At 48.6% G+C, this 13,893-nt stretch overlaps 1 protein-coding gene across 12 annotated transcripts in view; it reads left to right on the plus strand.

Annotated features, from left to right (window-relative positions):
• TBC1D14 (TBC1 domain family member 14) overlaps positions 1-13,893 on the plus strand; it is a 107,201-nt gene that overhangs the window by 86,864 nt on the left and 6,444 nt on the right. For 7 of the 12 annotated variants that reach the window (XM_072802817.1, XM_072802853.1, XM_072802815.1 and 4 more), the window contains 3 exons: positions 1,581-1,652; positions 2,342-2,470; positions 5,485-5,594. In XM_072802817.1, coding sequence (XP_072658918.1) covers positions 1,581-1,652; positions 2,342-2,470; positions 5,485-5,594 — 311 coding nt within the window. Of the gene's footprint in view, positions 1-1,580; positions 1,653-2,341; positions 2,471-5,484; positions 5,595-7,390; positions 7,482-9,632; positions 9,725-13,893 lie in introns of all 12 variants that reach the window. The other 5 variants (XM_072802808.1, XM_072802798.1, XM_072802835.1 and 2 more) reach the window with 3 other exon arrangements.

Here is a 13,893-nt window from a genome sequence, read left to right on the forward strand (position 1 = left end):
GGGGATCCCCGCTTCCCTCTGAAGGAATGAGCAGAGAGCATGCAGTTCAGTGCTGTGGCCCCCACTTACTGACTCCTGGCCATTGTAGCTGCACCAGGAGCTCACTGTGGGACAGCCATGCTCTGGAGGAAGGGGGCTGCCAGGGCAGTGCTTCCAGACACACGTGCAGTGTAGCCAAGAAGGGCAGTCGGGGAACTGGGGTGGGGCCCAAGAGGTTGAGTGTCTTTCCAACGTTGAGGACCAGTCCCCAGACCGGGGACCCAGAGTAATCTGTGCAGTATCTCTTGGGGACTCAGCCTCATTGACTTTGAGATTCACTGGGCAATTATCTTGGTGCAGGGAGGTATGTTCAGAAGATGAGGAGGAACTTTAGGGGTGTCTTTGACGTGAGGTTGGGGTCAGATGGCAGAGAAGTTAGCTTTTCTCTTTCCTTCTGGGTTCCTTTGGGTGTGTCCCTCAGCCTGCTGTCCTCTTGGCTCTGGGTGGTCCTAAAACCAAAGGACAGTGGAGGGAAGAGTGTGGGAGGGATGTCCAAAGCAAGGACATCTGAAATAAGGGGCTGCCATCTGCCGGCACCATCTTTTCTTTGGAGAGAGAACATAGAAGGGTGGAGAATCTTAAGTTAAAAGCTTATACCTTTAAGTAAAGTTCAGTGTAGCGCTCTTGTTTTTCTCACTTAATGATGGTCAGCAGTAGTGTTCAGGTGGGCATTTGGCGCTGCCAGAGAGCTCCCTCCCCGCCCCCCCTTCTCCTACCTTCTTGGCACTGGATGCCATCTTTTTTACCTTACTATTGGGGGTCTCCTCCCTCTGTCCTTCTGATTGAGAATTGTCATTTCTTCTACTTGACTTCTTGTATATACCAGAACGTGATGGCAGGGGCCATGGCGTTCTTGGTTAAGCCACATGCGGTCACCTGCAGAGTGACTCCTCACACATTTTATTCCTAAAGTTGACTGTAGCCTCGGGGTAGGTAGGGCAGGGAGTGGGGGATTCAGACCCAGTGGTCCCTTCATAGTGTCTTCAGACACTGACTTGGGCAGGGAGCACCATGTGCTTTCTCCTGTGTGCACTTAGGAAACCCAAAATCCTAGCAAAGCCTCAGGGATGAGAGAACCGGGAGAGTGTTTAGACTAAAAGGGTCACCAGCAGGACTTAATACTTCGAGGGTATTTCTCAAACCTGCCAGGCAGAAAAATATAGAAGAAACAAAGATGATAATGGGGGGTTGGGGGGAGACCAGCAGGTCCCCTGCTCCGAAGAACCCTGAGGGAGCTGGCTTGCCTGTTGAACTTCGAAGGGGAAGCACGGTTACGCAACAGGAGCCAGGCTAAGTCTGTTTTCCTAGCGAGGTGTTCAGGCCTGACCCAGCAGCTTTTCTCCAAGCAGCCTTGTAGGTTGAGCTGTAGCCTCTCTCGCTCGTTAACTTGTTGAACTCTGCAGCACGCGCAGAGCTGTGAGCATAACGCTTGGCACCCAGCTCGTCCTCTGTGAGCAGCTGGTGTGACCAGCAGCACAGTGTCAAATGTTCTGAGTACTAACCAGACTTACGCACGTGTTTTGGTGTGTTGATCCTTTTAGGGTGGTCCATATCATGACATGTTGCACAGTATTTTGGGCGCTTATACTTGTTACCGACCGGATGTGGGTTATGTAAGTGAACCTTTTCAATATTTTATAATGTTACCATTTAAAAAGAGTCAGAATATGGCCCAGCACAACTTAGCTGCCAATGTCAGGCTGAGTGCCTTCATTTTTTTGTTGTTGTTGAGAGGGATGGAGAGTTTAGTGGTAAAGGAGTTGCCTCCATTTTCTTGTAAAGGATTGAGCCAATTCGGCCGCTCTGTGACATTAATCACATTGTAATTGGCTTTATAATTTCTTGCATGTGATTTTTTTTTATAATTTAATCAGAAAAGCCTTTAAGCAGTAACCATTGACTGTGCTGCTGCTGTTTCTTTGGCTTAGCAGATGTGTGTGTGCATGATTTTAGATTTAATGCATCAGGTAAGAGTCGCATTTCCATGGCAGCGGGGCACTGTCTGTGCTGGAGGGCAGGCTCTCAAATGCCAAATGCGTTTATGGGTTTCCATGTGGATGGCGGCAGGGCAGAGGGAGTGCAGGCACTGTGGCCCATGTGGCAGAGCAGTCTGAGGGAGGATAGGCCAGAGCTGCTGAGGTCTCAGGTCAGTGATGGGCAGGTGGCGGTGGGGGTGGGGGTTGGCTACATGGGCCCTCCTAGCATGAGGGTGTTCTGGTTCCACTTTTATTAGTCACGTAAAAGAGCTGTTTTGGCAGCAGTGGCTACTGTGAGTTTAATACCCTCTTCTCTCCTTCTTTAGGTCCAGGGCATGTCCTTTATAGCGGCAGTGTTGATCTTGAACCTAGATACTGCAGATGCCTTCATTGCTTTTTCTAATCTTTTGAATAAACCCTGTCAAATGGCATTTTTCCGAGTGGACCATGGCCTTGTGAGTATCCCTGGTATATTTGTCTCCACACAGCCTGAGTGGCTAATTATTCTGTCTTTTCAGAGGGAGAAGGAATATGTTTTCCAAACACACAGTTAATAGCCATTTCTTAATACCTTCTTCCTTCAGAAGTATTTCTGAAAACACGTCCTTTAAATGAGGGAGGAGGGGCATCTCCTGCCCGAATATGCACACGTTGTGTCAAGGCAGAGGCTCAGGAGTGCTTTGCACAGAACAGTGTGTAATACACCTCTGTTGCCACTCACTGTCACATGGGGGCTCTGCTTCACGTAGTACGCTCCTACGGGGAAAGAGATGTGGTTAGGACCAGCTCCTTTTTCTGACAAAGATAGTGTGTTCAGTTTAGTGCTGTAGACACAGAACAGGAAGGAGCTGACAGGAGTTGCCCTGGGAGGCCCCTGACTTGTTCTTGGAGGTGGGTCTTCTTTGTGGCACAGATGAAGAACCAAGGCTCAGAAATGACATGACCCATAAGGTACATCACTGGTGAGTAGAAGAGCTGGGAGCCCAACCCATTCTGCTTCCTAAGCCTGTCAGCTTTCTCCAGCCCAGGAGGGTCGCCCATTCTACAGGCTCATTGGCTGGATTTGCTGATGATTTGCTGATAATTGTCACCAGTATTTCAAGACAATCTCAGGAGTATTTCTTCCTTAATATTCTAAGGACTCTTGAGTATTTCTTGGTCAGGCAGTACATACATTTTTTAAAAAGTAGCATTTCAACAGTGCTGTGAAAATGGTGGCTGTTAGGGAAATATAAATTAGCAGAGGCCTTTTGGAAGACAGTTTGGTTTTAAGTATCAGTGGTAAATGGCACGGGTATTCAATTCTGCTTGTGCGAATCAGTTCTAAGAAAGTCACAAGTATGGACAAAGCATAATGCACAAAGATGGTTGTTACATAATTATAACTGTTATAATTTAAAATTATCTTTCATGGTGAAAATGAAAACATTTTAAAATGGGGGTTTAGAGGGAGGCAGATGGTTCTTTAAAATCTGGCAGTAGAAACAACAGGTGTTGGTGAGGATGTAGGAAGAAAGGGAACCCTTTTACACTACTGGTGGGAATGCAAGCTGTGCAGCCACTCTGGAAAACAGTATGGAGTTTCCTCAAGGTACTAAAAGTAGAACTACCATATGATCCAGTAATCACACCACTGGATATTTACCCAAAGAATGGGAAAGTACTAATTCAAAAGGCATATGCGCCTGATATTTATAGCATTATTATCAATAATTGCTAAAAGATGGAAGCAGCCCAAGGGTCCATCAGCTGATGAATGGATGAAGAAAATGTGTGTATATCCAACGGAATATTACTCAGCCATAAAAAAGAATGAAATATTGCCATTTGCCACGACATGGATGGAGTTAGAGGGTATTAGGCTAAGTGAAATAAGTCAGTCAGAGAAAGACAAATATCATATGATTTCTCTCATGTGGAATTTAAGAAACAAATGAAGGGAGGAGACAAAATACAGACTCTTAACTGGAGAACAAGCTGGTCGTTACTCTGGGGAGATGGGTGGGGGAATAGGGAAATTGGTGATGGGGGTTAAGGAGAGCACTTAGTACCGAGCAATGTGTGGAACTGTTGGATCATTCACTGTATTGTACTTTTGAAAATAAGATATTGCTGTATGTTAAGGTACTAGAATTAAAAAATAATGAAATCTGGTGCCACATCCAGTGAGGTACTGATATTTGTAAAGCATTATATTGTGGGAAAATATGTACAATGAAAAAGCTAATTTTTTTCCAAAAGTATCTGAACTAGAACAGGTGCTACCATTTTTAACAATAAAAGGAAACGAACAATGTTAATAGTATTTGTGGATGGTTGTCTTTGCTTCTGTAATTCTGAAGTTTTTTTTTCACAGGGAATATTTACAGATTTTCAGTCAGGAAAATGCTTATTTTATATAATAAAATGATTTTTATGTTAACATCTCCTAATTGTAAAGATAAGACCCCACCTTTCTCTTTCAAAACATATGATAAAAACCATGCTTATGAATTTTCACATGTATTTTTAAGGAAAGATCAGAGTCATAGTAGCATTGAGTGGGACCTTCTTTACAGCAAGGTCTCCCGACAGTAGCACTATGGAGGGCTGTCCTAGGCCCCGGAGGAGGCTCGCAGCATCCTTGGCCTCTATCCACTGGCTGCCGAGTGGAGCCTTGCATATCCATCAAAAATGTCCTCATTGTCAGATGTCCCCCTGGGAGGCAAAGTCCTCCCCGCACCCCTGCTGGGACCCACTGGTTTATAGTCCATCCCTTCACTGAGTCCAAGAGTCGCCATTTGCCCACATGCATCCAGGTGGTAAATGGGCTGGCGCTCCAGTGTGTGTCATTCCTAATCCCATTGTAGCTGTTCTTTCTCTTTCAGCAGCACTCCCCTGCTCAGTGTGTTTTATTTTCCTACAAACCCTCTAGGAGTTGAAAAGCTTGTGGCGGTAAAATACAGGCTCTGAATGCTTTTCCTTAATGCTTTCTCCCTTACCTGAATTAAAAGAGCTGCGTTTTGAGGCCAGAGTAGCTTAGCCTATGCCATACGTGCCAGTATGATACTCCCTCTGGATATGCCATGGTTGTGTGCCAGGGATGCCTGCTTTCTCGGGTTATGTAGGCAGTTGGTCATTCTTAGAGAAGAGCAGGCCCACCAAGACCCAGCCTTTGCTGTGGGACAGGCATTGTTCAAATCCCAGCCTTGCTGCACACCAGTGGCAAGTTACTAACTGCTCTGGACCTCACTTGTCTTATGTGTAAGTTGAGGAAACACTGCGATGTAGCTAGTGACATTGTTGTGAAGAGTAGGAAAGGGGCTTAGGTAGAAACTGCCTGAGCCCAGTGAGGAGTTCTAATCAAGACATGTTAGCAGCTGCAGGAGACAATTGTTCTGTTCCAAAAGTGTCTATATGTGGCCTTTATTCTGTAAAATGGAAACCTGTGATCATTGGTTTATTGGTATGTCTCACATTATCTCCCCAGATGTTGACATATTTTGCTGCATTTGAGGTATTCTTTGAAGAAAATTTGCCGAAATTATTTGCTCATTTCAAGAAAAACAACCTAACTCCAGACATCTACCTAATTGATTGGTAAGATCGAATTTTCTATGTGTTTTCTCATCTCCCTGTTTTTCATGTCCTCACTGCCAGCTTTCTGGGCTCAGCTTAACTCCCTCCCACATCCTGTTTTAGAGTCTTCCCCACTGCCCTGCATTTGCAGTGCCCTCAGCTCTTCAAGCTCCTGCACAGTTAGTCATCTGGGCCCTATTAGGCCTGTTTTATTATCATCTGTGACTGTCCCTAGCCTTCTTACTCCCTCAAGGAGAGAAACAGTGTCCTGGACCTATTTGTTTTCTGAGTGCCATTAATCCCTTAATTGAGATGCCACTACATACCGGGTCTGTGCTGGGCCCTCTGCTAGGATCTAGTGATGAGTGGGAAGCAGGACATGGTGCTTGCCTGTCAGGAGCTCTGTCTGCAGGGAAGACGGACAGAGCCCTGGACCCCAGCTAAGGGGTTAGAGTACACAGAGGTGACCCAGGAATTTGAGCCGAGGCATGATGTGAACATATGGTGGTCCAGAGTTAGCATGGCTGTAGCAGTCAGTTTGGTGATGCTGGAGCCTAATGTAAAGGGTGAGAAAGGCGGGTGGGAGGCCAGGGGGCCAAATCGTATGTGACTTAGGTCCCATGCCAGGGAGCTTGGGCAAGATTGCAGGGGCCGAAGGAATGGTTGCAGGCTTTTGCTCAGGGTGAGGATGGAGGCAGGTTGTATCTAGAAGTGAGCTTTAGGTTACTTGGGAGCCAGGGGAGCCTAGAGACCGGGACAAGTGAAGGCCAGAAGAGCAGGGCTTGAACTGAGGCTTAGGAGCAGGTGGATGGTGGGGAGCAGAGAGGGGAGCTGTGGGACCTGGAGAGACTTTGCAGTCGTGTGAGGGAAGGCCGAGAATCATCTGCGCTCGAGTGTCCGGCTGGTAAGGGGCTTGCAGGTTTGGCAGCATTGTTCATGGATCTGATTTGGGACACAGTGATTTTGAGGTACCTGCTGGACATCTAAGTAGACTAACAGGTAGGAGGCTTTAGAGAGTTCTGGGCAGAACAGTAGGCCAGGCACATCTTCATGCTGAGGAAGGGGTGGGCTGTCACTGCAGAGAATACTGGTGTTTAGGGGCAGACTTGTGGAGGGATAGTGGGAGGACATGGTTCTGGAACCCTTAGGCCTGGTCTAGCCTCTCCTCCTACTTGCCTCGTGGCCTTAGTGGTGGGCTTTAATCCTTTCTGAGCACGTTTGCTCCCCTGTCCCCTGCAGTGATTATGATTAACCTTGTAGGGCTTTATAAGGTGACACCCCCAGTCCTTGTCGCCTGGCTTATGGAGGGGCTCTGCAGGAAAAAAGATGCCACTTGGCTAAAAGGCCCATTTGGGCTTCAACACTTCTGTGTACAGTGAATCTAAAACTGCTAGGAACACATTTGGAGGTTCTTTGATCTTTGATCATCTGAAACGAGGCCCAGTCCCTAAATAAAGCAGACTTGACTGCAACCTTAGGAATGAACCTTCAGGATTCTTGTCATTTGTTGCTTTTCTCCTAAACCTTGAGACTGTTATAGGTCTACTGAAGACCTCCCGGGAGTGAGGGTTTGGAGCTTGGAGCTGCAGCCACAGGAATTGATGCCACTCAGGAGTAGTGAACGGCAGGCCGTGAGGTGGCCACTGCCAAAGATGCTGGGCTGAGCTGTCTTCAGTGCCCCGTGGAGGTGTTTGGGGCCTGTCCCAGAGGGCACTCCAGGCAGTGGCGAGGAAGCCAGGGACAGAACAGGGCGTGCTCAGGACCTGCCCTGGAAGCTGACGTTGCAGAGACACTCGTTGCTGGTTTTGTCTTCACAGTGTCTGCAGCAGGTGTAAATACCTCTTAGCACAGAGGAGGCTGCTGATTCAGTGGGACCCTGCCCAGTCACACCCGGAGTGAGCAGGCCAGGTTGGTCAGATGCCAGAGCCTTTGCTTTTTCACTCTGTTCCACCACCTTCCCCAGAGCCTCATCCTCACCTTTAGCAGGGATCTGCGTTGGAATTGCTTGCGCCGGGTGGACCTGCACAGTGCATGGGTTCCTTAAGACAAGGTAGGGCTTAGGCTTCCATTTACCAACTGCCTGAGGACGAAGCCTCTCGTTCCTACCCAGTGTCAGAGGGTTGAGCCTCTTGCACCCACCCTGTGTGCCTTGGCTGGCTGAGTGTCCTGAGTGAGCTGTGAGGGCACGAAGATGACAAAATCTCCTTTCCTGCCTCCTTTCCACCCACCAGAGGCCAGCTGGGAATCACTCCAGCTTCATTCGCAGGACAGTTTCTCTGCCCCATGGATTATTGCTTTATAGCTTTATTGGCCATTACCCAGCACAGCTGGAGAGTTACTCCTCCAGAATGCTCTGGTCTCTCCCCACCACTGCTGTGCCTTCTGCTTACCTCTATCACAACACTGACCTCTGAGGGCAGCTTCTGTTTCTTGCCCTTCTGGTCATGGGCTGAACTTTTGTCAGTGTCCTCTGGGTCACCTGTCTCTGGCCCCGTGTGCAGCTCCAAGTCCTAGATCAGGGAATGCATCTGTTCCCAAGGGGCGCCTTCCTGGGTTTAAATTACACAGAATCCAGCCAAAGGTGTGCTCAGGTGCTGGGGAACATTGGCGCAGAGATCTCCCGGCTGAGAATGAATTTTCCTGCCAGTGCTGCCTTTCTGGAAAAAGGGGTCTTCCCCTTGCTGTAGAAGGGCAGAATTATCTGGTGGTGCAAACGGGTTTTGGAGTAAATGATCTTGTATTAGTAAAAGAATCCAGCAGTACCTTCCATGTCATTATTAGTGTCGGGGGAGGGGGGGTCATAGGAGATCCCAGCATTAACACTGAATCTCTGCATTGAAGGAAGGGTTCAGGGTGAGGTATGGTTAGCAGATTGCAGTTTCTGTGGCATCTTGTACTCATTTCATTTGTAGGTTTTGAGTTTGAGGTGACAGGTCCACCCATGAGCTCCTCAAGAGCAGGGGCCTGAGTCTGGTGCACACCAGGGCCTTGGTGTATGTGTGCGTGGAAGGACGAGGCGGACTGTGAGCCCGTGGTGGAAAGCCTCTTGCAAGAAGGGCCTGCGTTGTGGTGCGGGAGCTCCTGTGCTGGGCCTGCTGGGGGTGGGGTGGGGGTGCCCACCAGAGGGTGCTCTGGGGGCACAGAGGTGGATCTCACTGCTTCTAGGGTGGGGATGGGGGCTGGACTTAATAACTGAGTTGAGACTGAGTCTTTAATGAATGTAGTTCCTATTTGGAATTTAAAGGTCTTCATCCTCAGAAACTCTAATCATCTTACTTGGCGGTGTCTAGTGTAACTGCTTGTCTCTGTTAGGAACACAGGAGCACACAGGCAGGGAAGGGGCTCAGGAGCACTTCCTAGACCAACTCTGGGGGCAGAGGCTTATAACCTGGGAAACGGTGGGCACGGCTGGGAATCTGCGTCAATCTGTGGCTTCTCCACAGGGAAGGCTGCTGGATGGTGCCTCCATCTCAGGCTCAAATCCACTTCCCACAGCCTCCCTTTATTTGCAGTTTCCTCGTCTGTAAAGTGGAGATGATTAGATGCCCTCGTGGAGATGCTGTGAGGAGAAATTGGATAAGCCTAGTAGATTGTATAAAAATAGCGCTCAGCATGGATGCCGGTGCCCCCATCAGCTGTTACCTGCTCAGGGAGTAGATCAGGGGAGGGCTGGTTTCTGAGAATGAGCCTTGGCCTCCGTGAAGGCTTTGGGAGTAGTGGAGCCCCCTGCTCCCCCTCCTGAACCCCCTCACACTTTCGTGCAGGCTCAAACAAGCAGTTAGAACAGACATCCAGATAAAGATGTTTTCTGGAAGTTGGGAGGGCTTGGCAGGAAGAATCCAACCTGTGCTCCCACACACGTCATGGGGGAAACAGATGCACGCAAGCCATGTTTGGTATCTTTTGTAAGCCCGTAGCCACTTCTTTCATTCCTCAACGTAGAAATACATTATTTTGCATTAGTTGAATTTGTACCTGAAGTTACCATTTTTGTTGTAAAGTGCAAAAACGCACAGTGGTCCAGGGAAGAAGCAGCCTTGAATTCTCTCTTGCTTCCAGGAGGAGAACCCGCAGACTCCTGGGCAGGCCCCTGGGCCCTGCTCTCCCGCACTCATGAGTCTGACAGGAGGAAGCCAAGTGCACCGGCTGCAGTGAGGGCACTCAAAGGGCTGGAAATGGGAAGGGCTAGGGGCCCCTGTGCAGAGGGCAGCCCTCTTGTTCCTGCTGCCCTGGTGGGAGCCATCCCCATCCCAGTCCCAGGGCTGCTTCGGGACCAGGGCAGAGCCTGGTGGCAGGGTTGCTGAGGGCCCTCTTCAGCTGTGTGCGTGGTGCCTGCATAAACAACTGGAGGAGAGCAGAGGATGAGCGGTCCAGTGTCCTCTTCACAGTGGAGGTTAATCTAAGGGGGTTTAAAATGCAGGCAAGTATCTGAAAGTGTGGGCTCAGAAGTGGTCTCCAGTGAAGGGGGAGGTGAGGAGCGGCAGGAGGCCCTTCTCTGTGTGAGCAGTGCTGCTGGGAGGAGGGTTGGAGGAGGGGGAGGTGCCAGAGATGTCTGTCTCAGAGCAGGAGGGGACAGAGTGGTGTGACCCTTGGCTCCCGAGGGGGCAAGGGGTGAGCCCTGGTTGCTGAAAGCCTGCAGAATCTACGGGCTCAGAGGGAGCAGTGAGGAGGCAGATGGCAGGGTCCGGGTGGCAATCACAGGGCTAGGTGTGGAGGAGCTGCCTGGTGCCAGGACTGTGCTATCTTAGGGACACTGTGGGCCCGCCAGTGACTGCTGGGAAAGATGAAGGCACAGTGCCAGCACCGAGTGGGAAGCCCACTGAGCCCAAGGTCCAGGAAATGGCCTTCCAGGAGTGGGAGGGCCTTTAAAAAAATGTTCTATTTTCTTTACTTACTTGTTTTTTAATTTATTTATTTGACAGAGAGCACATGCACATGTGAGCTGGGGGAGGGGCAGAGGGACAAGCAGGCTCCTCGCTGAGTAGGGAACCCTGTGTAGGGCTGGTTCCCAGGACCCTGAGATCATGCCCTGAGCTGAGGTCAAACGCTTAACCTATGGAGCCACCCAGGTGCCCCCCAAAATGTTTTCTTTAAAAGGCATATTTTAGGGGTGGCTGGGTGGCTCCATAGGTTAAACATCTGCCTTCTGCTCAGGCCAGGATCCCGGGGTCCTGGGATCTAGCCTTATATCTGGCTCCCCGCTCAGAGGGGTGCCTGCTTCTCCCTCTCCCTTTGCCCCCCACCCCACTATGTGAATATACTCTCTTTCTCTCTCTCTTTCTCTCTCAGATAGGTAAATTAAATCTTAAAAAGTAAATAAATAAAAGGCACATTTTATTTAAGAGGTAACATTCGAGGCCTTACAATTCCACGTTGGTCCATGAAACGGTAGATAATAGAAGTGTGGTCAAGCTTACTTTGTAATGAAGTACATACCGGTGATCCGTTCAGCGATTGCCATTCTTCCCTCTCTGATCTTGGGGTACTGCCTCTGGTACCATCGACACAGACTGTTACCAGCCCAGAGCCCTCCCCGATCTCCAGGTCATAAACAGATGATGGGTTCATGTAGCCACTTGGATGTCTGACTTTTAGACACCATGATGACTCTTGCATTTCCCCTGAGATTAGTCCACCTTGGAGTCCAGCGTCCCTCTGCTCTGGCCACGTCTGGGGTGGCTGTCCTATGAAGTGGATGGGACCTTACAGCAGTCTATGAGGCCCATGCGTGCTGGGCCTGGTCTCCACAGGCATCCTCGTGTATTCTGTCCTCCGCTCTTTTTGCCTTTAGCCCAGTGGGTTCATGTTCTTTCTTGGCTGTGCCAGGTTTACTGCTGCCTCGGGGTTTGGGAGCTCCCTGCTTCCTGTGGCTGGACGCTGTCTCGACCTCTGCCCTTGGCTTGCAGCCTCTTTTTCAGGGCCTTATGGAAATGTCACTTCACAGTGACACAGTCTTCCTAGACCATCCTCTTTCGAAGAGTGTGTGTGTGTGCGTGTGTGCACACTTGCATGCACATCCAGGCTGGCAGCCCTGCCTCTCCCTGCTTGTGCCTGTCACCATCTGACCTATCGTGCACTTTATCCCCTCTGCTCTGGAGGGCAGGAGCTTGGTCCATTTCGTTGGATGCCACGTACGCTTGTCCCCTCAGAACAGTGATGAGCATGTGGCAGTAGGCTTCAGAAGGTATTTTGATGGGTGCATTGGCTGGCTGCTTGGCATCAGAAGGGCTCAGGTCTGGGCACTTGCCTCATGGAGAAACAGTAGGTGCCTCGGATGGATGTGAGGATGGAGCAGGGGTGCGTGGTAGGCATTGACTGGTGTTTTTAACTTTACAGAGTTCAGGACGTCTGAAGTAATTTGTGGAGATGCATACGTGAAACTGAACCCGAGAGTTTCACATCACCGCCATTTCTCTTGTTGTTTCTCTCTTCTTTGCTCTATAGCTTTGTCTGTTTTCTGATTGTTTTTTACGTGAGACTCTGCTTTTAAGAGGTTAAGGGTTTGCTTTCCATGGATGAGCTGGCAGGTGGGAGACAGCATCATGGGCTGGTTAGTTCTTTTTCATGTTTTATATATTGTCAGTAATGTATGGGTGGCAGCACCGGGGACTCCGTTCCCTCAGGTAAGGTGAGCGAAGAGAACTCGCCTCCCAAAGTGGTCCTAGCTATTGAATTAGGTGTGCTCCTGGTGTGCCCCATGTGGTACGCAGCACATAGTGGGGCCTCAGTTTAAGGTCAGCTGTTGTTTTTATGACGTAGGGGTTTTGGCATTTGTCTCGCTACTTCATCACCTGAGTTGAATGAAATCTAAACTGGTTTGCCTTCCTTAAGTGTCTTACTGGAGTTTGATAGCCTTGCATGTCTTGGGGTCTTAACTAGCATGCTGTGTTGAACATGTGCTTTTGACCGTGTTAAATGTCCCTCTGGGTCCTGGCGGAAAGGCCGCAATGGAGAATCCCCACTTCTAGTGAGCACTGCCGCTAGTGAGGACATGGTGAGATCCACTAACATCTAGGACACCTAGAGCCAAGTGGCAGCGTGTCCACCCATCTACTTCCTCGGCAGAGATACCAGGTATTGTGCTGGATGCTGTGGTGGAGGGAGTTGGCCAGGGTCCCTGCTCTGGAGCATCTCCATGGGGAGGACCAGAGCAAACACACGTTATGATCAGCACCAGGGGCAGAGGGAGCATCTGGCGGGTCCGGGGGTCAGCAGACACCCTGAGGACGGCACCCAGGCTGTGCTTCACAGTCGAGGAAGGAGCATGGGTTCACAGAGAATTAGTTTGGCCTTTGTCCCAGCCTGGCTTTGCCTCACTTTGTGACACAGGCACATTCCAGATTAGAAATGCTTAAACCTGGAGATGCCTGGGTGGCTCAGCAGTTAGGCATCTGCCTTTGGCTCAGAATGTGATCCTGGAGTCCCTGGATCAAGTCCCACATCGGGCTCCCTGCATGGAGCCTGCTTCTCCCTCTCCCTGTGTCTCTGCCTCTTTTTCTCTGTGTCTCTCATGAATAAATAAATAAAATTAAAAAAAATGCTTAAACCTGCTGATACACTCGATCACCCAGGATTGTGTTTGGTAGTTTGGATGCTGATTATCACATTTTAAGATAGTGCATATCCGCATTTCATTTTTTCATCTGATTGTTTGCATTGTTAAATAGAAGATCAGTTTCTTGTAATCTACATTCACATTTATTTGGACAGTTTTGCTTTGTTCCTTTGCAGACCCGTTGTGGGAGAAAAGTATGCTGTACTCTTTAGAAGTGAGGTGTACCTACGTACACTGAGTACATTCCGTTGACTGTTTTTATTCCTCTCAGACTCTAAGGTCTGTCCGCCTTATTTTAATTTAATTTAATTTAATTTAATTTAATTTAATTTAATTTAATTTTTTTATTTATTTAATTTTATTTTTTATTTTATTTATTTATTTATTGTTTTCTTTTATTTTTTATTATTTATTTTATTTATTTATTTTATTTATTTATTTATTTATTTATTTATTTTATTATTTTTTTTGTCTGCCTTATTAACCTTGTGTCCCACACCTACTACAGCGTAAGCACATGGTAGAGTCTCGGTAAATATTTGTTGCATATGGATGTAAACAGAATCAGCAATTCAGAAATTGCACAGTGTTTGGGATTCTGCGTGAAAGCTGAGAATGTCTTTTTATAAAATTGGCCTTCCGAACGAATGCAGGCCTCCTGCCTGCCCACCTCACCCCACCCCCCAACCTGTGTGTCTTAAGTATGAAAGTAACTAAGAGCATTTTTCTGGATTACACCTGAATTCAGAGCTCTTTGTGCCATCC

This window comes from Canis lupus, chromosome 2, assembly GCF_048164855.1.
Source record: "Canis lupus baileyi chromosome 2, mCanLup2.hap1, whole genome shotgun sequence".
Lineage (NCBI taxonomy): Eukaryota > Metazoa > Chordata > Mammalia > Carnivora > Canidae > Canis > Canis lupus.